Source organism: Mesoplodon bidens, assembly GCF_964165515.1.
Source record: "Mesoplodon bidens genome assembly, chromosome: 6".
NCBI classification, from domain to species: domain Eukaryota; kingdom Metazoa; phylum Chordata; class Mammalia; order Artiodactyla; family Ziphiidae; genus Mesoplodon; species Mesoplodon bidens.
The window spans coordinates 88,126,741-88,153,342 of record NC_138162.1 but is presented as its reverse complement, the minus strand read 5'-3'; the positions used below and the strand labels follow the sequence as shown (position 1 = coordinate 88,153,342).

General features: G+C 43.4%; 1 protein-coding gene across 7 annotated transcripts in view; it reads right to left on the bottom strand.

The window, feature by feature from the left end:
* Positions 1 to 21,751, bottom strand: part of TLE4 (TLE family member 4, transcriptional corepressor) — a 153,284-nt gene extending 131,533 nt beyond the window's left edge. For 4 of the 7 annotated variants that reach the window (XM_081236472.1, XM_081236473.1, XM_081236476.1 and 1 more), the window contains exons 1-4: positions 20,808 to 21,751; positions 19,876 to 19,973; positions 18,712 to 18,775; positions 17,471 to 17,515 (exon numbers count right to left, since the gene is read on the bottom strand). In XM_081236472.1, coding sequence (XP_081092598.1) covers positions 17,471 to 17,515; positions 18,712 to 18,775; positions 19,876 to 19,973; positions 20,808 to 20,852 — 252 coding nt within the window. In that variant the 5' untranslated portion in view covers positions 20,853 to 21,751. Of the gene's footprint in view, positions 1 to 17,470; positions 17,516 to 18,711; positions 18,776 to 19,875; positions 19,974 to 20,281; positions 20,408 to 20,807 lie in introns of those variants that run through there. The other 3 variants (XM_081236474.1, XM_081236475.1, XM_081236478.1) reach the window with 1 other exon arrangement.
* Between the last annotated feature and the right edge of the window lie 4,851 nt (positions 21,752 to 26,602).

Genomic DNA, 26,602 nt, shown 5'->3' with positions numbered 1-26,602 from the left:
AAGGCCACAGGTAACAGTTAAGTGAGACTTACAGAAAACACATTCTTTCTATTAGGAAGATGGTGAAAATGAAAAACAAAACTTCTCTCTAAAGCAAGTTATTAAATTAAGAAGTCAGAAGTACTCAGAAGAATTTAAACGAGTTTTGCATTAACCAAAACACAGAAGGCGGTGCCTCTCAGCTTCCTCCTTGTGACTGTGTCAAACTCCTTGACTTAATATTTTACACACGTCGAACTTGATTTTACCTTTCACCTAACTTGCTTTTACTTTTTTATTTTGGGGGTTACACTTTCCTTCATTTTATGAACTTCAATTTGTCTATTCCTAATCTATAAAACAACCCTGATAAACCTTTTTTTTTTTTTTTTTGGTACGCAGGCCTCCCACCGTCGTGGCCCCTCCCATTGCGGAGCACAGGCTCCGGATGCGCAGGCCCAGCGGCCATGGCTCACGGGCCCAGCCGCTCCACGGCATGTGGGAACCTCCCGGACCGGGGCACGAACCTGCGTCCCCTGCATCAGCACGTGGACTTTCAACCACTATGCCACCAGGGAAGCCCCCCTGATAAATCTTTTGATTAAACATTCTAAAGCAGTGCTACTGAAAGTAGTCAGTCCCCAAACTGTTATCCATCAGCAAGATAATGGGCTCATGCCAGAATTAAGTCAACTACTGTTTACTTCAGCTAGATAGGTTTTGGTTGTTGTTCCTCGGTTTTGTTTTTTCAACAATAAAGACATTCCTGATGAAGGGGGTAGTGCATTGATTTATAGTCTGGTACAAGCTCCCTACCATAACACACACCATTAGCAAATAGTGCACGGACCTGCCCCAGTCCATGGACCACACTGAGTAGCACTGCTCCAGAGCAACATTCCTATGATACAAACTATAACTTCTCATTGCCTGGTAGTTTAGGTGATAGATATTTTCCTTCAACGCAAGAGAACTCTCCAACACAGCTCCAATAAGTGGAGCATTCCCTGATCCCCTGCCTGATTTGTGTAGAGACACAAGTGTCCACAGTAACATTTAACTATGTAAGGGGTAGGTGATGGTCTAAGAAATCAGTTCTGCAGACATCCCAGCCACAGGGTCTTCCCACAAGATCATGCTGCCTCCTAGTCTGATGCTGTGCAACAACAAACAAAAATACCACAATTATATACCGTATTCTTATTTCTAAATGACAGGGTTAAAGCATGACAAATGTTACAGCTTAAGAATGTTTTCACATCTTTCACAACAAAATACACTCCAAAATTGGAGTTCTCCTTGCTTTAACTTGTTTCTTTTTCTGCAAAGAATGTGCCAACATGAGAAACCAAATTACAACAAAATATACTACTTCATGATTCTGTTTGCCCATTTACCCAAAATATTGCTCAGGAATTAGAGGACAATATGAGCAGGGCAGCCATGAAGGATGAGAAGAAAGGAGCCAGAATTTGAAAGTATAAGTACCTATCAGACTGGGGTCTCAGTGAGCAGAGAGGGGGAGAAATGAAAAGTGCCCCTCATCTCTGTAGTAATGAAACAACGCCCAAACATCAGTTGGAGCTCAGCCAAGCTACCTAAGCAAGATACCATTAAAATTACTTCCATGTGCTGAACTGTTCCAAAGATGCTTGTCTGGAACCTAAGCAAAGAGAGGTTACACAGAGATACCACACTACCTATCAATCTTGACACCCTAAGTGGAGAGTCTCATTCAAACAGCACACAGACTCCCATGTACTACAAAAACTACACCATGGAAATAAAAAATAACAGATTTGGAAGAAATTTTGGAGATTTTGGAGAGTCTCTGGCTCCTTGCTACTAAAAACGTGGTCAGTGGACCAGAAGCATGGGCATCAACAGGGCATCAGAAATGGACAATATCAGGTACCACTCCAGACTTGCAGTAACAATCAGGTACAGACTTGCAGTAACAATCAGGTACAATTTTATCATGACCCCCAGTGATTTGTAGGCACATCAAAGTTTGAGAAGCACTGCTCTGGTTCACTGGTTCTCAACCCAGCTGCATATCAGAATCACCCCTGGAACTTTTAGAAAAATACTGATGCCCAGGCCCCAGGCTGGGGAGCCCGGGACCCAGCACCTTATAAAACATACTGATCCAGTCCTATTCCCTTGTTTTATGGATATAGATGAGGAACTGAGACTCAGAAAAGTTAGATGATTTACCAAGATCACAGGAAGTTAGTGGCTGAAATAGGAGTAGATCTAAAAAATATTTAGGATTGTGTTGCCCATAAAAAAAAGTTGAAGAAACTGTAAAGTTACCAATAAATCAAGCTAATTTTAAAGATCTAAGGTTTCATTTTGGTATATACTTTTTTATACTTTTAAACCTTTAAATGAAACCAAAACATACTTATGTTTATTTTACGTATTACCCCTTGAACCTTGACCAGTTTTTTTCGATGCTGAGGGTGGCAGCGGGCATAATTCTCCATCAGCCACAACACCATTGGTGGAGACACAGTGAAGACTCAGCTTTCAGCTTCTGCCTAGGTCACAGTGGCAGGATTGTGGGTGACTCTTTTTCTTTCTTTATTTCTAAAATCTCTTTAATGTGAATATACTATTTTTTTAGGAAAAAAAAAAGAAAGAAAAATAAAGAAAAAAAAAGCATTCCAAAACCACCTTTTAAAGATCTCAATTTAACTTAGATCAAAGAGTCTAAAAACAAGGACAATTGCTGTGTTCTGGTAAAAGCGTCCAAAAGTACAGAAGTGATACTTGGCATACCTAAGACAAAAAACTTCTGCCACGGGCTTCCCTGGTGGTGCAGTGGTTGAGAGTCCGCCTGCCGATGCACGGGAGACGGGTTCGTGCCCCGGTCCGGGAAGATCCCACATGCCGCAGAGCTGCTGGGCCCGTGAGCCATGGCCGCTGAGCCTGCACATCCAGAGCCTATGCTCCGCAACGGGAGAGGCCACAACAGTGAGAGGCCCGAGTACCGCAAAAAACAAAAACAAAAACAAACTTCTGCCACAACTGCTGACCCTTTTGGTGTTGATGTCATTACATTTAAAATGCCCATAAATCAGCACTAGATACATGGGGGTGAGGTGGGAGGTATGGGTGGAGTGAAGGAAATTAAAAGCTGTGGTCAGACTTGAAAAAAATACCCTATAAAGCAACGTATGTTTCTGACAGTTGAGACAGACTGCATGACAGACAGCAAAACCACATTTCCGCATGGTTGTTTTTTTTTTTTTTTCTGGAATGGATCTGTGGCTTTATGCCACCAAGCAGCATTTTGGTTTACCAAAATGTACTCTATGGCCTTCTTAATTTCATGTTTACTTAACTTTCCTTACTATCACTGTTGCTCTCACTCAACTACAGCAGCTTAAGACAAGTGTCTTAAAGGAGGAAAAAGTTTAAAATACAGAATATGCCTCACATTAGGAAAAAAAGAAAATTAACCACACACATGTAATTCACATTGACTAAAGCATCCGTTGTAATTTTGGTATATAGCTCATACATAATGGACAGTGGGAGTAATTATTGAAATACAGTAGTTTCTCAAGACAATTACAGACTCAGCCTCGTGTTTACAGAAAATTTCTCAACACAAAAAGGATAAAGACTCATTGACCTATTCACAGTTGTTGGCCAAATGACAGAAAATAAAAAGCAACAGAAGAAAAGAATGACTGGAGCAGAATTTCCATAGCTGATGAATAATTTAAAGGATTCTGTACCTATTTTTAATGTCAAAAAAAACGTTAAAAGGAAAAAAGCCAAAATCAGATAATTTGCAAACTCCCACTATTATATCTATATAAAGGTAATGGCAGTAATCAAGCAAAATGATGAAGAAAATCTCTCTCATACACTGACACAAAGGTCAAACACCTTCCTTAAAATGTTAAGTTCCTAAAACCACTGACCACAAAGGGCTGCCTGGCAAAGTCCACTGTGGTCTGGGTATAGAATTAAGGCACAAATACAAATCTTGCTGAAAAAGAATACCTGAAGTTCTTGGTAAGAAAACAGATTTGGCAGGAGATGAAGGGAAGGTGCTGACATGAAGGCAAGGGAGAAGCAACAAACTCCCTGTCCTTCCCTCTTCTTCCTTGTATCACTCTTCCTCCTCCCTAGGCACCTCATCCCCTAGCATAATCAGGACCAAGTTTCCCCTCCAAGGTCTCTTTTTCTATTAATGGTACCTTGATTCTGAGAGTATGCAGAGGTCAATGTTTTAGGCCTTTCTCTGTTCATTTCCACACCCCTCATTCAATGAACTGCGGGGGTCACTTGGGTTCCTCCTTTCCAGTACATGTCACCTCTTCAACCCAGCCTCTCTCCTTCATGTGCCTCTCCACTCAAATCATTTCAACCACCATTTACTGAACATTTGCTGCCAGGCCCCATGCTACTTGCTGAGAATAGAGCAAATAAGCAAAACCGACACAGTCCCTGCCCTACTGTCTTCCCTGTGCTTTCCCTCAATAGCCCATGTAACAGAACCAGCATTTAAGGCCTTCCATAATGCTTCCCAAACCCACCACCTCAACCATTCTCTCCTCTATCAACCAACCAAGCTGGAAATGGTAACCACCACCTGAACATGGACAACACTTTCCTGTCTCTGTGCCTTCCACTTGGAATCCTCCCCTTTCCTTTCTTCCTGCCGAAGAGACCTCCTCTGAGGTCTCACTAAAATGTCCCTACATCCTCTGTAACAGGATTCTTAATCACTTCCAAGCCAGAAACACTTCCTCCTCTTCTGCCTATGTCACTAGTGTGCCATCACCACACACTGCCATGTACTGTTCACACTGGTCCAAATGCCATTAAAAGATTAGAATCCATGGAGGCAAGAGTTCTACCTCCCCTAACTCCCTAACCCTCAAAGCACCCTGCACAAAGTCTGAGGTCAATTAGCATTTGCTGAATGAACGATTATAAGCCACCATAGCCTTTGCCTTCCATCTGAGGTATCCAACACTACCAACTCCTAACCATGCAACTCTCCCAGTGAAGGAAGAATAAACAACCTCATGAGGATTCAGTTCTTTTTCAGGTTTAAGTCTTTAGGTTATAATCTTAATCTCTGTAGGTCTAGTTCTAAATATTTCAATTTGAGAAGCTAAAGATTTCAATTTAGAAAGTTTATTTTTTGCACGAGCTTCAAACAAACAAACAAAAATGACAAATGCATGCAACCAAACTGTAAAATCAAATATCAAAGAAAAAGTGGAATTTATAAATCTTGGGAAGTTGGCATGAATGCCATCTCACAATACAAATCCAACAAAGATCTTACCAAATTTTTTTCTGTATACATCCTAAACTGATGCAAAATATCCTAAATTCTTGCTTAGATTTTAAGAAAATCCTATTGGCTATGCTTAGATCTCGTTAAAGTATGTCCTAACAATGGGTCTCCTTCCTAAGGTCAGCCATATCAAGCATTTGCAAGTGAGCTGCTGTTTAAAAAGGTTGCTGTACATAAATGTACTATGTCTGACCCAGTCTCCCAAATCTGAAACCTCAAAAATGTAAACAATTCTTAAAAAAAATTTTGAAGGCTTACAAGGAAGTAGAGCTGTCATCTCCACATTCCTGGAACCTACATAAAGGAGAAAGTTTAAGGACACTCTGCAATAGTGCAGGACACAATTTTTCCATTAAAAAGCCCAAACAGGCACTCTGTCTTCCCCAACTTGGCCAAAAATTGCTTAAGCAAGTAACTGTGGAAATGCCACCATGTTTTTTATTGGCCACTTTAGGTGAACTATAATATTTTTTGAGGTTAACCAAGGTAGACATACTTAGAGGTAATAAGCCAAACTCCCAAACAGTTCTACATCCTCCCCAAAATCAAAAGCCTTTAGAACAGTCACCCACATTCATAGCACCACACAATGGAATATGCAAAGGGAAAAATTAAGCCCAAATAAAACATGTTCATTGAACAGTGCCCAAATATTCAAAAATATAGTAAACCCATGTGAGTAGACTCCCAGGCTACTTAGAAAACTCAAGACTCCATTTTGTTTATCACAATGTGGTCAGGACTAGACAAACACAAGCACAATGCACTTTGACCTAATCAAGAAGCTAAGTGAAAGAGCAGAAGGACGATTTGGTAGCAAGATCTGCCCTCATTTTTCAGCTGGGGTAGATCAGGCCAAGGTGTTATGCTGAATTCTCAGGTGGCCCAGTCTATCCTATCTTGGTAATAACCCAACAGGTATCTCAGAGAATGGCTGAAATACTGGGACTGTTCAGCATGGACAAAGGAAGGCTAATGAAGGACAACACTTGAAAAACTGTTACCTAGAAAGGAACTAAGAAGTAAGACTGGGGCTTCCCTGGCAGTCCAGTGGTTAAGACTTCGCCCTTCCAATGCAGGGGATGCAGGTTCAATCCCTGGTCAGGGAGCTAAGATCCCACATGCCTCACCTCCAAAAAACCAAGACATAGAACAGAAGCAGTATTGTAACAAATTCCAGAAAAACTTAAAAAATGGTCCACATCAAAAAAACTTAAAAAAAAAAAAATTAAGACTAATTCTGGGACCCTCAATGGGTAGCCAAGACAAATGGGCCTCACTTAAAACAAGAAATTTCCAATGAAAAAGATGATTACAGAAGACCATGTAACACCCTCATTCTGAACCTGAAACAAGAACCCACCACCAACAACCCTACTTTGCTAATCATCATGAGAACAGCATAAGAAAACGTGAAAATACAAGTACGGTTTGACAGGTTCTCTCAAAATTATGTAATTAACTAGAGAAGCCAGGCAAGGCTGATGCTTGGCCTCTACCCATTAGATGCCAGTAGCACCTCTGAGTTGTGACAACCAGAGATATCTGCAGATACTGTCAAATGTCCTTGGGAGAAAGAACTGCCCTGTTTGACACCACTGCTCTAGAGAAATAGTTCCCAAACTCCTCCATTTGGGTCCAGGTTTCCTCACTGGATCAATGAGTGCGTCCAGGTTTCCTCACTGGATCAATGAGTGCTTATGAACGCTTCTCCCACAGAAGAAGGCATATAATTTTGCATATTAAGTTCAAGGACTTTGTGGATACTTTAAAACCCAGCCAAGGACCCCCCATCTGGACCTCCATTCATCTGGAGATGAATCCCATCCTAAATTTTAAAACTGCCCAACTGCCAGCTCAAGGGCCTGTGGCAGAACTGCAATGAGAACTCCTAACCTCAGACTGCCTATCGAGGCCACGGTTACTCTTCCTAAGAGTCCTGCCTAAGAGCTCAGAAACAAAGCTTATACACTGGTGGTTGACACTCTACTACAGGAAATGCAGTGCTATGAAAAATTAAACCATCCCTTCAGTTGCTCCAGCGTTTCCTCTGTTAAGTTCCAAAGATTGTTTCAGATGCCAGAAATACAGGAGTAACACAACACATTCTTCTCTTTTGGAGCTTATACCTTAGCGATGGATCTCTACTATGCCTTTTTTTTTTTTTTTTGTGGTACACGGGCCTCTCACTGCTGTGGCCTCTCCCTTTGCGGAGCACAGGCTCCGGACGCGCAGACCCAGCGGCCATGGCTCACGGACCCAGCCGCTCCGCGGCATGTGGGATCTTCCCGGACCGTGGCACGAACCCGTGTCCCCTGCATCGGCAGGCGGACTCTCAACCACTGTGCCACCAGGGAAGCCCCGGATCTCTACTATGATCTCTACTGATCTCTACTATGTCCTTGATTCATCAAAGGTCAAGATTATACATTTCCCCCTTCTTTTATTTAATTACAGCTAACTTATTATAAACCAAGTTGAAAAGTCCAAACGTTCTCTAAGTCAAGGACAATGTGAGAAACCCAGGACTTAAGATCCCTGCAGTGTCATCAGGGTAAACCTTAGCTAAAGAAACTGACATCGGCACTGGATTCTGGAAGGGTAACTAATCCCAGGAGCTAATTACACGACAGGTAACAAACTACTACATATACACCCTCCCTTAACACTTTGGGAGAAAATTACTGGATCACATTATAATTCATGTTATTTCAGAAGTTGTACGATTAAGTTTTCTAACACTATACATGCCAAATGAAAAGCATAAAAACTAATCACTTTAAAGCACCACTGGAATTATATTATATACATATAAAATATATATAATTTTGGGGAATTCCCTGGTGGTCCAGTGGTTAGGACTCAGCGCTTTCACTGCCGGGGCCAGGTTCTATCCCTAGTCAGGGAACTAAGATCCCGACAACCGCGGCGTGAACAAAAAAAAAAAACCTCTGAAAACAGGTGTTAAAAGGGACTTTCTGAGACTAAAAAGAAGTCTCACTTCTGTTCATTGGGTCATAGAAAATAACCAAAACCAAATGGTCATTTTAGACCAAAGGAACTAAAAGAGATCTCAGTGTTCACTTACACTCCAATTTTAAGCTGAGAAAAGTACAGTCCTGAGAAGTTAAGGTACTCAGCAATAACACACAACTGGTTACTGGCAAGGTCAGAACTAGAATCTGAATCTCCTGACTCAATCAAGTACTTTGGGGGAAGTAGTAGAGTATTCCAAACACAGCATTTGAAATGTCTGGAGAATTGACAGAAATATCTATCATACCAGTGATCTGAAATTGAGCCAAACCCAGGATCTATTTTACTGGTTGGCTGAGCTCAAGAACTTATTTAATTTCTATGTGTCTCAGCCTCTTCATATACAAAATGGAAATAATAATATACAGTAATAACCTCATAAGGTTATTGTGAGAATAAGTAAAATATTATCTGCACAGCAAGCTCTCTAAAATCACGTACTGTTATGATTACTACTCTTGTAACGACACGGTACCATCTCCACCAATAAAAAACTAAGATATATTCAAAGTTCCTTGTCCCTTGAGAAGAACCAGAAGCCTGCATTTTTACTGATTTGGAAAGAAGTTAGCTAAACACACCACAGTATGGCTAAGATCAATATCTCCCCACACTCACTCAAACCACATGTACACAGACCTATTAATAGTAAAAGAATTCTTCAGATACACAGTGACTAGTGATAGAGTGATGTCCAAACTGAATTTTAAATTCAGTTAGGAAAGATTCATGTTTTCATCTTTAAGAAGGCAAATTCCACATGCTAAAACACATATATTCTACTCTAACTAGCCTAACTCACTCCTGAAAAGCGAACCGAGCTCAGTTGCTTTTACTTTGTCTTTCCACTTGTCATTTTTCCACAGATTTAACAAGTAGGCACCATAGGCCTAACGAGGCTTGGAAGCTCAGCGTTTGTTATCCTACAACCACAATATGCCCTTAAAAATATTAAACGGCGCATATTCTTGGCTGGCTCGATCTGAATGCAGGGATTCCCTCACTCACCAAATATTTCATGACCACCTACTGTGTGACAGGCAGTTCTCAGCACTGGGGACACAGCAGAGAACAATAAACACCCCTGTTCCCACGGAGCCTTACCTTCTAGTGGGAGAGAGCAGACTGGCAAGAAACAAGTTCACATCTAGTGTTTGCACAGTATACTTTAGGAATGCAAAAACAGCCAGTTTCATTAAGCGCTCTGCTCAGAGTGGATCCAGGCTCTGTATTTTAATTTGTGATCCCAAGCCTCCCTTTCGGCGTGGCCTGGACTCTGGAAGGATAGCAGGGAGGAGAGGGAGGCTCTGTGCTCGCACACAAACACACAGATCAGGTCTCTAGCTAGAGTGACACTCTAACACTTCTTGGACGGCCGGTAGCGTCCCCAGCGTCTTGTGTTGCATGCAGCCGAGGACATCCCAGAAACAGGCGCACTATTTGCTGATTGGAAACAGCGCGGTCAGTGAAGGGAGCCCTGGAAGTGAAGTCAAGAAACCTACCGTTTCCTTTTCTGCCAACATCTCTCGCTGTGCCACCTCGGGTGTCCGCTGACCCGCGTGAACCCTGGTCTCCCCGCCCGCAGGCTGATCCTCCTGTACCGTGACACTGGGCTAGTCTCTTAAGCCCTTAAGCCTTGGTGTCATCTGTTCAAGGAGGGCAGTGGAATGACACTGCTTGGCAAACTGTCGGGTACTCCACTGACAGAAGCTATTTAAATAAATACATGGATCCAAGCTTGCTACTTGCTTTACAGGAACATCAGAAAGATTAAGGAGAACATATAAAGCGCCTTAAGCTCTCTGTAAAGAAAGGGTGTTACAGGGTACTAGTGCTCATAATTTCTACAATTCTTTCCAGTTATATTTCCTTGCATGTTCAAATTCTTTAACCAAAATAACCCACAGACCTTCAGAAGCAGAATACATATGTAGAAAATAAGAACAGAATCCTAATTAGAATAATAACAATTAAGTGAAATAAGCTTGCTAGGAAATCAGAAAGTCAATATCCACCTTCCTTGCCTCAGCCTCTCATGCCTAAGCTGCCGGGGCTGAGACGCAGCGGGCTGGCCAGGTTTTATGTGGAGCCCAGTAGAGCAGCCAGCCTCTCTCTCCATCCATCACAGAAACTCCCTCCACAATACAACCGTGAAGTATTTGTGGGCAAAATCCTCAAAAATGATGACAAAGTGACCCATGCACCAGACGGCAGGGGACCTCAGAGGTGTCTGGGGGTATTTTTCTTCCGCTTCTTTGACAAACCAGCTATGAAAACCCACACCTTCCCTTTGTCCCCCTGGACGGAGTACTGTCACACACGGCAGCTCTCTGAGGAAAGGTGGGCTCAGTGGTAGAGAAACAGCAAAAGCTTGGCATAAATGCTGGGTCAAGGCCAACGAAAACAGAGAGTGCATACAGATTTGTGTTGATGAATGCCAGCTAAATCCCTCTTTACAGATAGAAAGCAGCTACCACTGACAGCTGTTGCTAAGGCAGAGTCAAAACAACTCTAATTTTCGCTTCCGACTTAAAACTTCTCAGGCCCGTCCCCTTTACAGTGAGTAATTTGGTGAGCTCTGTTTGCAGTGAACTTCCTCTGAACAAGTCAAGTCCTAAGTCTCGCAACCCATCATTATCAGTATAAATACTCAGTTGCCCACGCCTACACGTGCTGCCTCCAGCTTTTCTCCCACAGCCCAGCTCACAAAACTGATCGTAACTCAGCCACAGGACCACTGGATCCGCCACCGCAGCTAAAGAGCTAGAGTTTTTTAAGAGGAGGTGTGGGGAGGGATCAAGGGAAAATACCTTCTAAAAATCACATCCCTTTCACCGGCTCTGCAGCCATCAAATATATTACTGTCCTGGAGTGTTAAGCCAGTCTATCCAATCATGTCAAATAAAAATGTTCTCACTAAAAACAAACACAAATTACTTCTCAATACACATTTGAAACACTTAGTTCCCAACTGACTTTATCTATTCTATAGTACAAAAAGAAAAAGAAAAAAAAAAAAGAAGTAAAATTCCAGGAAAGACAAAACGAAGAATGTGAGAACAATGGGCCAGTGCCTGCACCATCTCGGCTTCACCGAGGCTGGAACTGCACCTAAAAAGATGCATCTTATCCTTCAGTCCACTAGGCCAACCCGGCTCAAAATGATATTATTCAGGATACAAAGAATTTTGCCCAGCAAATAAAATAAGCTAAACAAAAATAAGCAATATCCAGTAGGGATTAAGGGGCAGTGAGAAAGGAAATATCCCTTTGTTTGAATGCTGCAAAGAAAGTCTTTTAACAGTATAAGCAAAACATTTGCCTTCATTTAAAAGTTTGAGTTGTGTGCAATTTCCTGCATCTAAGAACCTCTTTCTGAACTACAAAGAGGCCACAAAACATCACATTTTCCCCACCCAGCTTCCCCCTTCAAAAACCCACAAGACGGTGATTAACAAACAGCCCGTTGTCTTCAGGCACAGTTTTAAAAGCCACAAGGAAAAGATAAAAGTTAAATGGAAAAGCAAGTTTGTAAACAACTGAGAAATAGGTTACCCAAGGAGGAAGTAAATTCATCTTGAAAAACAAGCAGCTCTCCTCGCCCCATTTGTGGGAGACTCCAAGTGAAAGCGACCCTCGCCCTCTTACCCACTGAAAGCAGTATGGATGGAGAGTCCTAGGCCAAGCCTTCTGGCCCTGACTCTAGGCAGAGCTGCAGGGGTCTGGGTATAAGCCTGAAGCTCAGTGGCTCAAGGACAAACCCAAGCACTAGCCCAGCCTCCCAGCGGCTCTCCACTCCAGAAATGAGCTGGGGCCTGAATCTCCATCCCAGGGCAGACCCATCTCCCAGCAAACACCCTCCCAGGCAAATTCATCTGAAGTCCTGAATCCACTACCTAATAACTGTATCACCTTGCGCAGATCTGATTCTGTTTAATCATCCTTTGATGGGACATAATCCCTTTCTTAGGATCTTTGTGAGAATTAAAGAATTTTGGCAATGGGCCCCGATCAGTGGTAAGCACAATCCAGATACGTAATAAACATTTACATCCACTGAAAGGAAATTCCAATTCCACTCAACAAACACTGCTTTAGGTGAAAAATCTTCAGGTATTCTATAAAACCTCAGAAAGAAAATTAAGAACCCAACATGCAAGAAGAGAAAAAGGGGAAACCCATGTGATCCAGAAAATGCTAATTATGCGCATGCCCTGACAGGTTAAACTTCCTCCTCCAGATCCGCTTCTCTTGAAGGTCCTGTGGTGACATGTAAAATGACAGCTCCATGGGTCCCGCCCAAGCCACTGCCCCTTGGTGTCAACTGTCCTAATGCTAGAACCTCCGTTTTGGAAAAAAATTAATTAAAATCTACATATATCTAGACTTACAAAATAGGACTTAAGTTGGCCCTCATCCCAAAATGTTCAAATCAGAGAGGCAGGGGAAAATTTACCACCAATAACCTCCATTTGGTTAATTACAGAATACTATTGAAGGATAAGTAATCTTAAATTAGAAAGGGTGGCTTTAAACCTTAATGAAAAACAAATAAAAACACAACCCCCTCCCCATGCTCTAATTGTATCTGGAGTTTTTTGCACAATCATCAAGATTTCACTTGTAATCTCTCTTTGAGAATTTCCAGTCCAGCAGTGTCCACCACTGTTCAGCCCCTCTAGATTATTATTCCCTGATTTTATACAGCAAAAGAAAGTTCTGTCAGCAAAATTTTCACTGGTTTATTAGTTACTTTCAGCTAGAACTTTCCACCTTCGATAATTCACTTTCATCATCACAGAAGAGTTCAATCACATCCATTCCTGAAAAAAATAGTCGCTGCCTAAGAATACATGTCACCTTTTTGCCTATATTCTCAAACACCTCCTCCTCCATATCCAAGCATATACAATCTAAGACAAGAGATGTGTAAGAAATTAGTAGCGCTCCAAAAAAAAGTTTTCTTATGAGAAATCTGGTCTAAACACAACTCTAAACAAATTGACTTCCACTGCAAGCACTGTCCCCAAATAAATTTACTGCACCCTAGAATCAAGTACACTCAAGGCTGGAATGCCATGCCAGTCGTATATTACTTCAACCTCAATAAATCTCTTTTTACTCTCCAAATCCTCGGCTGCTTTCTAAAATAGTTCACGAAAGAGCACCAACCTAATTAACAACAGCTTCCTCTGCAACTGTGGCCTTGATTTCACTTATTTACACATTAACTGGAGCCTCCTTTTGGCCAATCCAGTCTATTCTTTGTACCATGCCGAGCCTTTTATCTGCCCTGGACAGCATTTTCTCCAGCAGATGAAGTAGATGCCGATTGATTTGCTGTCGAGCATGGTAAATTAATAGCAACAAATTGCTGAGGGCCCCTCTCACTGCTCCACCATGCTTCGGCAGTTTTGCTTTATTTGCTCCATGATGGGCAGCAGTCGGCCTCTTCAAGTCAATTTCTTCTTAACAACCTGCAATACTTTTCAATGGTGAAAATAGAGCTGTTCCTTGTAAGTCAGAAATCAATATCCTATTGCCCTTAGAAAATGCTAAACAAGCAGTATTGGCAATCCACTTGGTACTAGAGGGTATCAGATATAATGCAAATCCATACTGCTTCCCTCCTTGTAGTTATTACAGTTTGCTAAAAGGTTCCTAATGTCATTTATCATCATTTACCATCGACCAGAGAGGCTATGATTATGATATCCTGTCAGTTGGCAAGGCCCTTTCATTTCTATTCAATTAATATTTTAGCAGCACTCAAATGGTTGTGGCCCAAGTCTCATAATAAAATTTACATGGCTTGTAGTGAAACAGGAGTTCTCTTGCTCTGATTTGAAAAAAATAATAATTGTATACATACACTTATAGGTCGAATTTACATACCCATTGTTCCTAATCTACATCCAATATTCACTTTTTAAAGTGGTAACTGCCGCTGCCAGATTAAATCAAATTAAATCAGGGCAGTCTTCTTTAATTACAGCATTACGAGTGAAGGATGGGAACAAGCAGCACTTAGCAATGTTATCAACTGCATGCATCACCCTGTTCTGCCCACGGTCACTGACCCATTTAGAAGCCACACTGTATTTATAAAGAACAATCAGCAGAGGGGAAAAAAAAAAAAAGTAACAACTAAACCACGGGCCACCTGTCCCATCCAAAACAAAAAACAAAAAAACCCAACTTAGGGAAATCCTTAAGGAATAAAGGCCAATGTTCTTTCATTAAAAAAAATTCCATTATGAAGATATCACAATGAAACACGTGCCATTTCTAACCATCATCTTCACTTTCATGCTAGAACTTAAGACAGTGGCAAAGCATTAATTCACTTTATAGTCTAGAACACTCCACTTTAACCTTTCTGGGTTTTTTCCCAGCTTTATCTGCTCAGCTCTATCGATCCTACTAAAGATTACCAGAAATTATATTCATATTTTATGCTCTAATTCCATGTCATGTCACTGAGTTCCCCTTTAAAAAAAAAAATCAACTAATTCTACCAGACTAATGCTATTTACTCAGTTACCAAAATTTAAATTAATTATGTTCTCAAACATAATTGTTAAAAATTGGCAACATTATGCAGGCTTAATTAAGATTAAATCCAATTTACTGAATGTACTTTAATTGGTACTAATTACATTAGCTTTCATTTCAGAATGACAAATTCCCCATAGGTTTCACTTTATAGTCCTCTAACAGAACCAGCACAGGGTGACTGACAACGAGTATCATACAGAAAGGGGAGGGACCATAATACTGGACCACCCCCCCCAGCCTGCTTGTCACTGCTCTGTGCTTCTGTCCTTTTATCAATTTGCTAAGTCACAGAGTCATGACTCCATCACTGCCATCATTTTCTGTTCCAATGAAAAATTTCTCTAAAAATAAATACTCTGTGGCAGGCAGCAGCCAAGAACAGAAGCATTAACCAAAAAATACACAAAGGTTTCAAATATCAGGGCCACCAATTACTAGGGTACTTCCAAGGACTCCGGGGACTCCTACTCTTGAACCCTTCAGAGACACAAATCTAATAAGTGAATAAGCCTAACCTGATCTTGAGAACTAGGCCCAATTATGCTGCAGGGCAACTTCCCTGCATTATTGCTGCTTTCCATTATGAGGGTATCCAGCAAGTGCATCTGGAAGAGAGGCCAAGAGGAACCAAGGCTGTCTGCCTAGGAAAACAAATAAAGACAGATATGCCTCTGTGCTTAAGGGGGGAAAGAAAGAAAATATAATAAGTAGGTGGTTTGCAGGGCTGTCTGTATTTCATAATGTGATAAACTGCCCTCAGGATTCTTGATATGATTGAATTTAAAAGCAAGAGAAAAAAAGGGAAAATGTACTCCATTCTCAATTTCAAACGGATGGCATTTGAGGCCAGCTGGACAAGAAGATGACAGAATTACAGAAGTATAAAATGTGTAAAATTAAGAGATCTCACATACCGTCCCCTGCCCCCTAAAAGAAATACATACAAGCTCTGTGTCTCTGAGAACTGCAAACAGTATAAAGAGATCTGGAAACTAAGTGGTTATGGTAAATAATAAGATGCAGGAAAAGGAATAAAGGGACATTAATCATCTGGTCCAATCTTTAAAAAGACACTAAGGTGGATGAAGACAAAAAAAAAAACAAAAAAAAAACAGACAAGACATGTACAAGATCCAGACCTAAAATGACATGTATTGAGGATAATTAACAAACAATATCTCTCGTGCAATTTATTCCTATAAGGTAGAACTAAGGGGAGCCCATCCATAAGCTTGATGGATTTTGTTTAAGCAGGAGGTATTTACATTACTTATCTAAACAGAAATGGCAAGGATGCCAAAATAAGAATTTTAACATGCGGCCAATGATACTATAATGTTAATACTGACATAACCAAATAGCACATGAAGTAAAAAAAAGTATCCAAAATAAAGTCCTCAGTGTGACGACTCCTTTTTTTTGTTTTTCCAACTTTTTGTTTTCAAATACTGTCTGATCGCTTTTCCTGTCTAATTGTCATCTTCTAAAGATCTGAGTATGTTTCGGGTATGTGATAATTAACCATATCCAAAAAGGAATCCATAAGTAGTAAGAGCCTAATAACATGTGATCATTTCATATTTTTTAAACTTAGAAGGTAATGACATCCACCATGAGTATAAATAAGAGATGAAAAGCACTAAGTTTTCCCTCATCTTCTCCCAGCAGGTAAACACATAAACACAACTATTCTGAAATGGTTGATAAGACAGATCTGAAGCACTTTCACTAGATGACTAAAAATAAATGCCTCCTAGAGGGATTATTATTGCCAAACAATATTTATACATATATGCTATTTCTCTTTCTAGGAAACTTAAACCATTTTATTCAGTCAGTCTCCTGCAAAAAAAAGTCTGGTTCAGTCATACCTCTCAACGCTTTCTGACTAATCATTATCTTTTTTCTTTCTTTCTTTCTTTTTTTTCCTTTGGGCTGAAATAACTGCTAGATTTCAAGACCCAAGATCCAGTGTTGAACCTTATCATATCCTCCTATCAGGCTCATGTACTCTGTACAAATTCTGGAAGGAACAGTTACAGTTCCTGGTAAAACCCAAGTAAGTAGCCTCAGGGGACCAGTACAAGGAATTTACATCAATTTCTTTTGTAGCTCCACAGATTTCATTTTGATCCTCCCAGCTCACCCTCTATCCATTCTTTCACACCAATCCAAGGAAAGCTCCACACAATTTACAATTTTACTTCTTAATATTTTCCAAAAAAGCTTTCGTAAGACAAGTTTGCAATGCCCAAAATACGTAAATTCTTTCAAAAGAAAAAAACATATTTTAAAACTTTAGCATCCTGCTTTTGAAAGTGTACAAAGTTTAATATGCATTCAGACACTTTATATCACATTCTTAAATGATTAAAATGAGGATAATATGCAAAAAAGATGGGGAACCACACCTGAAAAAATAGCGTTCTCTCCAGTACATGGTCTTGTAAAATACAGGTGGCCACAAAAAATGTGCAGAATAAAACTGAAAAACATACAATTTCCTTTCTAAAGTGCACAGTATTACTGACTGTCATTTAAAATGCTTATAAAGAAATGATAGCTTACCTGCTTGTGCATTTCTATATTCAACCCATAGGACATCTCATAATACTGTCAAAGAAGGAAAAGCAATTAATCTCATGCTTTTCATCAAACAATCTCCCTAGTTTGTTCAAAAAGTCCCCAGGCAAACATAAAAGCCTCACCTAAACCAAAATATCCACCCTATTAATGCTGCTACATCAGGAAGAACACTCTACCGCTATCTTTAGCCTAATAAACTAGAAGCCACTTTAACACACAGAATCTAAGACAGTAACTCACAAAACTAAGAAAATCAAGTTCAAACATAGCATTCTTAACATCTCCAGTGGTCTTTATACATCACAAGCAGGTGACTCACGAAGGTCTGATGAAAATTTGGTACCCTATGGACTCCAATTCCTAGGCACAGCGGGCAAATAAGTAACAAAAACAATGTGTCTCATACAAATGCTGATGCTTCGACAAGAACTGTTCAAAAAGGTGATGCTACTTCAGAGTTCCGTTTCTCATTTTTAGCATACTGTTCATGTTCATACATTCAAAGGAAAAAGGCTTGATAGGAAATGAATGAGTTACTCTGGAGCCTTTATGAACAAACATAAGAATACACTTGGTAATACTTCTGAAAAAGCAGATCTGAATGTTTAAACATGTAGTATAACTAGCATTACAGAAATTCTGGCAGAACGAATCGGTTATACAGCAGACTACAACACTCCTCAAACCAATGTAACACTATAGAAATTGAAAACACACAAATACACACACTAGGAACATACAGAGTGGCAGGAGGAGGAGGGAGGGAAAATTTGAAAAGATGTCTGGTGTCTTTTCTTACCCATCATTCTTTAAAAGAAATAAAATACATTCAAATTTTAACAGTTTACTGAAAAATTATCTGGTTAAAACTGCTTGGAGCAAGAGCAATAAAACAACAAAGAAAACTACTAGCACAAAAACATTTTGCCTGTGACTAAACAAAATGTCAATCAGGTTGTTGTTTTTTCTATCTGTAAAAACAAAGCACAGAAAATTATACCCCATGCAGCTAAAGTTTTTGAAAATTCAAATCAAAGCTGGTTGTCAGAGGCAAGTTATAACATCCTGGAATTACAGGTTGCTAATGGTCACATTCCCACAACTTTAACTGCACTAGCACTGTGACTGTGCTCTATCCTGCAGCCTGTAGCAATCTGAACGTATTCTTGCTTTTGGTAGCCCAAACTAATAGGCACTTTGAATCTGTGATACAGTTTTCTTACCATCACATAATGCCGCTGCATCTCTGTCTTCTCACTGGCAAGTTTCTCACATTCCAGCTTCAGGCTGTTCAAGAAATAAGGAAATCTAAGTACAACGCAGATCTTGACTTACATCTTTCAAATACGCACTCCCTCCTCTAAATCATCACCTACAAAATGCCAAATCAACTATCTTAAATACCACCCTCATTACTGAAAAACAGGCAGGAGAGAAAAGGGTGAGTGGAACCAGCCTGGGCTTGCCCTTTCAACAAGGATCAAATGTGGGGTTTTTGTTTGTTTTAAGAAAAAACCCTCTAGCCAATTTAACTCCATAATCTCATCCAGAAATGAATATTCACTAAATTCACTTAAGAACGAGGAAATAAACATCAATAATGCCTACATCTCCAGACACTAATAAGTCCCCCAAACTGTCACAAGGGAGTTTTTTTCTTTAATGTTCCACGAAGAGATTAATAAAAATATACATCAAGCATGTCTTGTGAACGATGTCTTATTTTTTTCCCTCCAAAACACAGAGACAAGTTGAATACCACCAACCAGGGGCAAGGCGTGAATGGGGTTCAGTGCCTTGTTTTGGTTCCAGCATTTATGAAGTAAGAATTACACGTCATTGAAAATCCAGCGAAAGAAAAATATTTCAAAGGCACTCTAAGGTCTAATGATTGTCTCTTAAGACGAAAACATCTTTTCAGCACAAAAGCAATGAAATCGCCTACTTGGCGACTTCCCACGGCTCTGGGCTCTTGGTATTTCAGCGGAAGGGCAGAAAGAAGTAACAAGGAATCAAGCCCGCTGTAATTAATAAAGAACCAAGGAAGTCAAAAGGCCCCAGAACCTTCCCAACCTTCCATTCTCCTGGCCCCAATAAATCAATATCGAAAGTTTGGCCTCAGCGTTTTCCAAGTCTCCCCAGTTTCGATTGCTCGGCCTTTTTTTTTTTTTTTTTAATTTACAGGAAAAGGAGGAAACGCTTAATTTCTTTACACCTGCCCGAGGAAAAGAGGCCTTGACTTGCCCTTTCTGCCCACAAGGAAAAAACGATAATACCTTTGTGGTGGCCAAAAAAAAAAAAAAAAAAAGGAGGGGGGCTGTGTGTGTATGTGGGGGGAAGACAAGAGCTAAGCAAATAGGAGGATCAGCTAAAGTCAATATCTTTACCTGTGGTATTGAGCCTGTAAAAACTGAAACTCTTCCTTAATCCGATCACAGGACTCGGAAATTGTAAATTTAAAGGGTTGAGCAGGCTGATGCGGTGCCTAAAGAACAACAATAAAATATTTGATTAGCCCACAGCACAGGCGAGGCGGAGAGATGGAGAGAAAACCACGCGGCGCTGGGGGAGGAGGAGGGGGGGTCATGGCGCAGGCAAGCAAAGAGCGATTAAAACTCTCCTCCCGCCCCCTCCCCCGGCCGCACAGCCCGGCGGAAGCCGCTTGAGGGCTAGCCCCGGGCCCCCGCGTCCCCGTGCCCGCCCCGGACGCCGCAAGTTCGAGACCCCGCTCCCCTCCCACGTCAACGGCGGGCGCCCAGGAGCCGGCGCGCCTCGCCCACCGTCTCTCCCCACCCGGAATCGAAACTGGCCCGTCGGGGGGACGCGCGCCATGGCGTCGGGCCGCGGACAGGTCGGGGGAGGGGGCACGGTTGGCCGGCTGGCTCGCTGATCCCCGGGGCCCGCGGCGCGAGGGGCCGGCGTCCCACACTCAGGAGCCGCCGCCGGACCCGCCGCGCCGCCGCCGAGGGCGCCCTCCCCGCCCCGGCACGGAGTCGCGCCTCCTCCATCGCTCGCCACCCCTCCTCCAGGAGTCGCGGCGCGGGGACGGCTAACGGCTCCGCGCGGCTTCCAGGGGCTTCAAAGACAACAATAAGAAAATGGCCACAACTCAATTGCTTCTCCGCACCCCCTCTCCGAAAGTGCCCCAGTGCCCGGGAGAAGTGGAGACGGAGGAGTGGCGGGCGACTCCCCGAGCGGGGCGCGGGGTTCGGGCCGACCTCCACGCCCCTCCGGCCAAAGACACAACTCGGCGCGCAGAAGGCGACGCGGAGAATCCCCCGGCGCCGGGCGAGCCAGCGCCCCCGCCGCCCGCACTCACCGGGTGTCTGGTCTGCGGGTACATCTTGCTCAGGTCGCGAATCATCCAAACCGATTTAGTTGGCTGCGCTGGGCAGAGGCGCGCGGCTCATTGGCTTTAATGGCCCCGAGAAGGAGGAGGCGGAGGCGGCGGTGGCGGAGGCGGCCGGCCGGGTCCGAGGGGCGGCTCGGGCGGTCCCGGCCCCCGCCGGGTCTCGCGTGACGCGGGCGGCAGAAACGCGCGGCGGCGGCGGCGGTTGGGTGCGGGAAGCCGGGCCGCTCCGCATTCCCCGCGGGCGTCACTGGCCCGCCGCGGGCATTGTCCGGCGCGCGTCTCCCGCGGCAACGCTCCGACGTTCGCTCCGCCGAGGCGTGCCCGCCGAGCCCGGCGCCGCGGCCGCGCCGCTCACCCGGGCGGGGAGAGTGAGAGCTCCGCGCCCCAGCGCCCGCCGGCAGCGCCACCCGCTCGCTCGCTGGCTCGCTGGCTCGCTCGGCGTCCCACTCCAAACTTTTTTTATTTGCCTTTTAATTGGTTGTTATTCCTCCAAATGAATGATCTCTCTCTTCTTTCCTAAAAGCAAACACAAACTCCTTTGGTTCGGAAGAGGTCTCGGCGGTGCTTTTTGGTTTCTCTGGAGATTTTTTTTCACCTCACAGCAACGATCTTTTAAAAGGCACCTTTTAGCTTCTTTTACCACATCTCATTTCCTTATTTTTCTTCCTTCCTGTTTTCTCGTCTTTTTTTTAACCCCAAATTGAAGGGGATTATAAAAATAAAAGAGAGTGGAACGCTTGCGGCTTTTTTTTTTAAGTCTCTCTCTTTTCAAACTCTGCGAACAGCACCTCAAAATAATATACAAGTGTGTGAGAGAGGGGAAAGAAAGCAGCCAACAGCTCAAACACCCGCTCAGAACAGCTCTAACAACACGCTCTGTGTAGGTGACTTCTTTGACCAAATTTAGCAGCGGCTAATCATTAACATTCTGATACATATTCACAACCGTCCGTGGAGGGACCGCGGAGCATCCCGGGAGATGTAGTCCACCCCCGGCGACCGCGGCTAAGGATTCGGCCAGATTGACTACAATCACCGGCCGGCCACGCGACCGCTCTGGGGCGATCGTCAAGCGTCCCGCCCACCCCGGCGCAGTAGGCGTCTCCAACAACCAATCAGAGATGGCTGAACATTAATCGCCGTTCTGTGTTACTGCCCATCATTTCATTGCTGACAAATGGCGAGCTAGCGGGGAGGAGCCGGCCGGGCTGGAACCCACGTGGGGGCCGGGCGTCGTCGGTGGCTCGGACCAATGAATGGAACAGGACGGGGTTAGCGGAGGCGGGGCGGAGATGGCCCGCCCAAGGCGGAGCTTCGCCTTGGCTGAAGTTCCTTAGCGCGAGCGTTCGAACCTGGGAAACATTTGTTCAGCTGTCAATCAAAGTAACGTGGGCATGGGAGCAGCGGTGACTGCTGCTGCTTTTGCTGCTGCCCTGGCTGCATCTTCAGAACTGGGTGTTGGTGGCGATGGTGGCGGCAAAATAAAGGGGGGGGGGGGGCGGTGAGACTAGAGGCTAGTCAGAAGATGTCCTTCCGAGTCTCGTCCTCCCAGACGCTCCCCTCCAACCCAAGCACCCTCGGCCCCTTGCTCCGGGCCGCGCCAGGAATGCGGACTAATTAGGGTCCAATGTCTCCTTAAAGAGACAAGCTCGGCCTTGTGTAACGCTGCGAAACCCCTGTTGAGACAAGAAAGGGAGGATCACGCCGATCCCACTTCGTTCGGTTCACATGAATTTTACGCGCCGCTGGAGCCGGCATAATTTTCCGTGTGAACGCGGATTCGGGCCCCTGTTCTTGTTTAGAGCCGGAGACTGAGCTGCGAGACGCTGACCCGGGTGAGGGGCGGGGACGCGGGGTGGGGGTGGGGCGCCTCTCGGAGCCCAGAGGGGACTGTGATTGCAGTTTAACCCCGAAGCGGGACCGCCTCCCGCGAGCAACTCTGCATGGAAGCTGCCCTAGACGCTCTGACCCGGGGTCGCGGGGGCGTAACCTTGGAGTTTCGGGGTGGGGCTGGAGGCCCGGGGGGCAGGGGTCTGAAACTTTGTCAAGAGAGCCACCTGCACCCCAGAGACTGTCAGTCGCTCCCTGCGAAAACAGTATCATCTAGGTGCTGGCCCCCCGCACAAGGAAGAAAACGGCCCTCCACGCCCCGAGATGCTCCCTCCCCCGTACAGTAGGACGAAGACCGCCCCTCATTTTCCCACTTTTTGGAGGAGCAAGTCGAGTTTGTCGCGGTTGAAACGGGCAGGAAGCCACGCGGGGCACGAGAGACGGCGGGTCGGCGACGGCGGGTCGGCCACGGCGGCGGACTAGGGCTGGAAAGGTGGGGGCGGTCCGGGGGGCAGAGCCTGAGGGAGGGACATCCCTGTGGTAGTGGCTAAAGAGGTGAGAGGGGACTTGGTGGCAAGAAGGAATAGCCTGGGGCAGGCAGCATATCCACCCCTAGTCCTCGTCCAGCCGGGGGCAGCTCCCCAGTTTAAGGGGAAGCTGCACGGCTCGGCTCGCAACTTTCCTAGCTTGCCTCTCACCATTTTTTTTGGGGGGGGGGATGGGGGATCGGGCAGGAGGAATTCAGATAAAGTGGGGGTTTGGCTAACCTAATGGTCTGAGTTTTGGATGTGTATTTATGAGTGTCTTTTGCCTACTCTAACTTGAGACGTTAGCCGAGATGTCTCAGCATTCGTGGAAAACCCTTCTTAATGATATCCCTTGCCTCAGTGGACGAATCGAACAATGACTTACTGTACAGCCTAGCACATTCTATGGGCCTCTCTCTGTGCTGGGCACTTTGAAGGGCTGGTTCTAAGGACGGCTATGATGGTCTTCACCTTCCTCTAATTTGTTTATTAAAATCCTGGAACTGGAGTTCACAGAATGTTTCAATTCAGCATATATCTTCCCATTCATCCCCAAAATAAGAGAATGAAAGACTCCACGGGCAGTTTTCTGAACTTTCTCTGTCCAATACCTAGACACACATGGCTTTTTGGCACTTGAAATGTGGCCAGTCCAAAATGAGATGTGCTGTAAGTACACATGCACACCGACTTTGAAGAGTGAGTACAAAAAAAGAAAAGTGAAATAGCTCAATAATTAATAATAATATCACGTTGAAATTCCAATATTTTGAATATAATTGGTTAGACAAAATAGATTACTAAAATTAATTTTGTCTCTTTCTTTTTACCTTTTTAACCCAGATGCTAGAAAATTTTAAGTTACCTTATGTTGCTCACATATTTGCATTGGACTGCACTGTTTTGAAACATTCCCAGAAACCAAAAATTAGAAGACTTGGGCGATACAGTTTCTACACTAGGACAGTGAATCTTCTAAGAACACCAGCAACTATTCTAGGGTTGGCTATTTGCTCCCACTGGAGCTTTTCAATAGTTTGTTAAATTACCCACCGTGCCTCTGTAGGAGGTTCTATGTTACCCGTTCTGGCCAGAATGTTAGCAAGTTCCATGAGAACAGGGACCTGGTTATGTTCACAGCCTCACTCCAAATGCCTAGAATGATGTCTGACACATACTTGGTGCTCAGTAAATATTTGTTGATGGCATTAATGAGTGAGAGCCACGCTGTGTCAATACAGAAAGCTTCAGCATCATTTGGGCCATATTTATGGAAATGCTATGCAGTTATTTCCCAGGACAGGGAATGAGAATCCTGATAATAGAACCTGAAGAGCTATTGAAAGGGTCAGTGGACAAAGGGGAAACTATGCTCTGTTAGGAAGTATCAAATACTTGTATTAGGGACTTTTCTTCCTAATCTCTCTTGACAGTTTGTGTCAACAGAGAGTAGTTGGAGAAATAAGGTTGTTTATTTTTTATTGAGTACAATTTTAAAATACAGCACTTGGATATGTTTCACATTTTGACCATGGGGCAGATCTACATGATTCACAGGGATGTCTCGGAAGGATGCCAAGTGAAGCAACCCATAGCCCAGCCCGGGGTCCCAACACAGAAAGTGTCTTCTCTTCTCTCATTGCAGGTCTCCCAAACTGTTGAGCAAAGCTGTGACGTCACTTGAGGGCTTGTCTTATCCCTACCTCACTGTTGGGCCTTGGTGGGGGCCGGGGTGTGGCGGGGGTGTGGGGGGGGACTCCAAAGCAGCATTCAGGTTGGAAACTAAGCTTGGGGCTTTCAATCTTAAAGTGACATGCAAAGCAAACATATTGTTTCCCCTTAGGTTATATGCTGTAAATAATTTATTCCTCCATCAAATATTTATTGAACACCTAATATGCGCCAGGATAAGGGAATTTAGCAGCAAATGTGACTATTTTTGATCTATTGCCTCTCAGTTCCAAATGTATCCATGCTCTTTGCCTGCTCTGTGAAAATGGATCTGGGCCCTTTAAGCACGAGTCCTTTTACTTTTCACAACAGCAGGGTTCACACCTATTCAGCTGCTCTTGCCACACCTTCACACAGGCTCCCACTCATGCTAACTATCACAACAGCTTGCCGGGTAGATATTACAGGAGAAAAACTACGGATTTACTTTCTGAAATAGGCGGCATGGGAATGGGGTAGGTGTAGGAAAGTATAACTAAATACCATACTGCTTTGTACGAGAAAATAATTCATGAAAGTCTAGTATTATTTTCACTGGAACTGTGAAAATTCACAATTAACCATGATCTCGTTAACTTTGCCTACTCTTTTAACCTTTCTGATTTCTCCTCCATGAAGGACATATGATCCCTCCGTTCTAAATGCAAACATTTGCAGCTCGAAAAATATTTTATAATTTGGGACTTGCATTGGTCATATAAAATAGATTTGGATTCAGGATCATCTGCTAAGCTTGATCACCTTTTCTTTCCCTCTTCCAAAAAAATGAACTTCTGGAATGAATATTATTTGGGGAAAGTGAAAGCAGACACATTTTGTTGAAAATTGATCAGTTGTCTTGTAAAGTGAGCAAAACCGTAAGGGTCTATAATCTTAATGCTAGTCTGTGGGCTCCCACTGCTATAATTCAATTCAGGACTTGTCTTCAACGTTATGTAGCCTGGAACACTTCTGGTAAATCACATGACTCTCTTTTTACAAGAAATCCTTGTAAAATAGTGTGAATGAGCCATCATTCACAGTGTTAATATCTGATCCAATGCACTACTACTTTTAGAAAAGACTATGATATTCTGGGAGATTTTCATTCATGGAGACACCCCCGCTTTTGCTGCTTGGTTTTATATAGAACAAGATTTGAATGATTTAATTATGGAGTTTTATTAAATAGCTCCATAAGAGAGACCATCTGATACCTTATCTCTATGGACCACAAGGGTTTACCTAGGGCTGCCACATATTATTACATCTGGTAGTATGCAAAGGTAGCGAGAGATAGGATGGATAGGTATTAAAATCCCATTTTACAGACCAGGAAACTGATGTTCAGAGAAACCAATGGCCTCTTGAAAGTTATACAGCTAGTAAACAAGCAAGTTGGGAATCAAACCTGAGCTTTCAGATTCCACTTGTTTCCACTCCACTAGAGCTGCCCCTTGAACTGCTCAATTGTAGACGCCACCCAGCCATTGTTCAGTCTAGCCACGTTCCTTGCTCATCTCCCCTCATATCACAGCAAAGTTACCAACAGCATGATTGGCATACCTTTCCCTGGCACAGTTACTACTGTGCAGTGTTTTTGTAGCTTAGGGTTGATTTCTGAATCTGACAATTTTTGCTCACTCGTTCTCCATTCTAAGTTTATAATCCAAACTGAGGCACTTTTTAGAATTT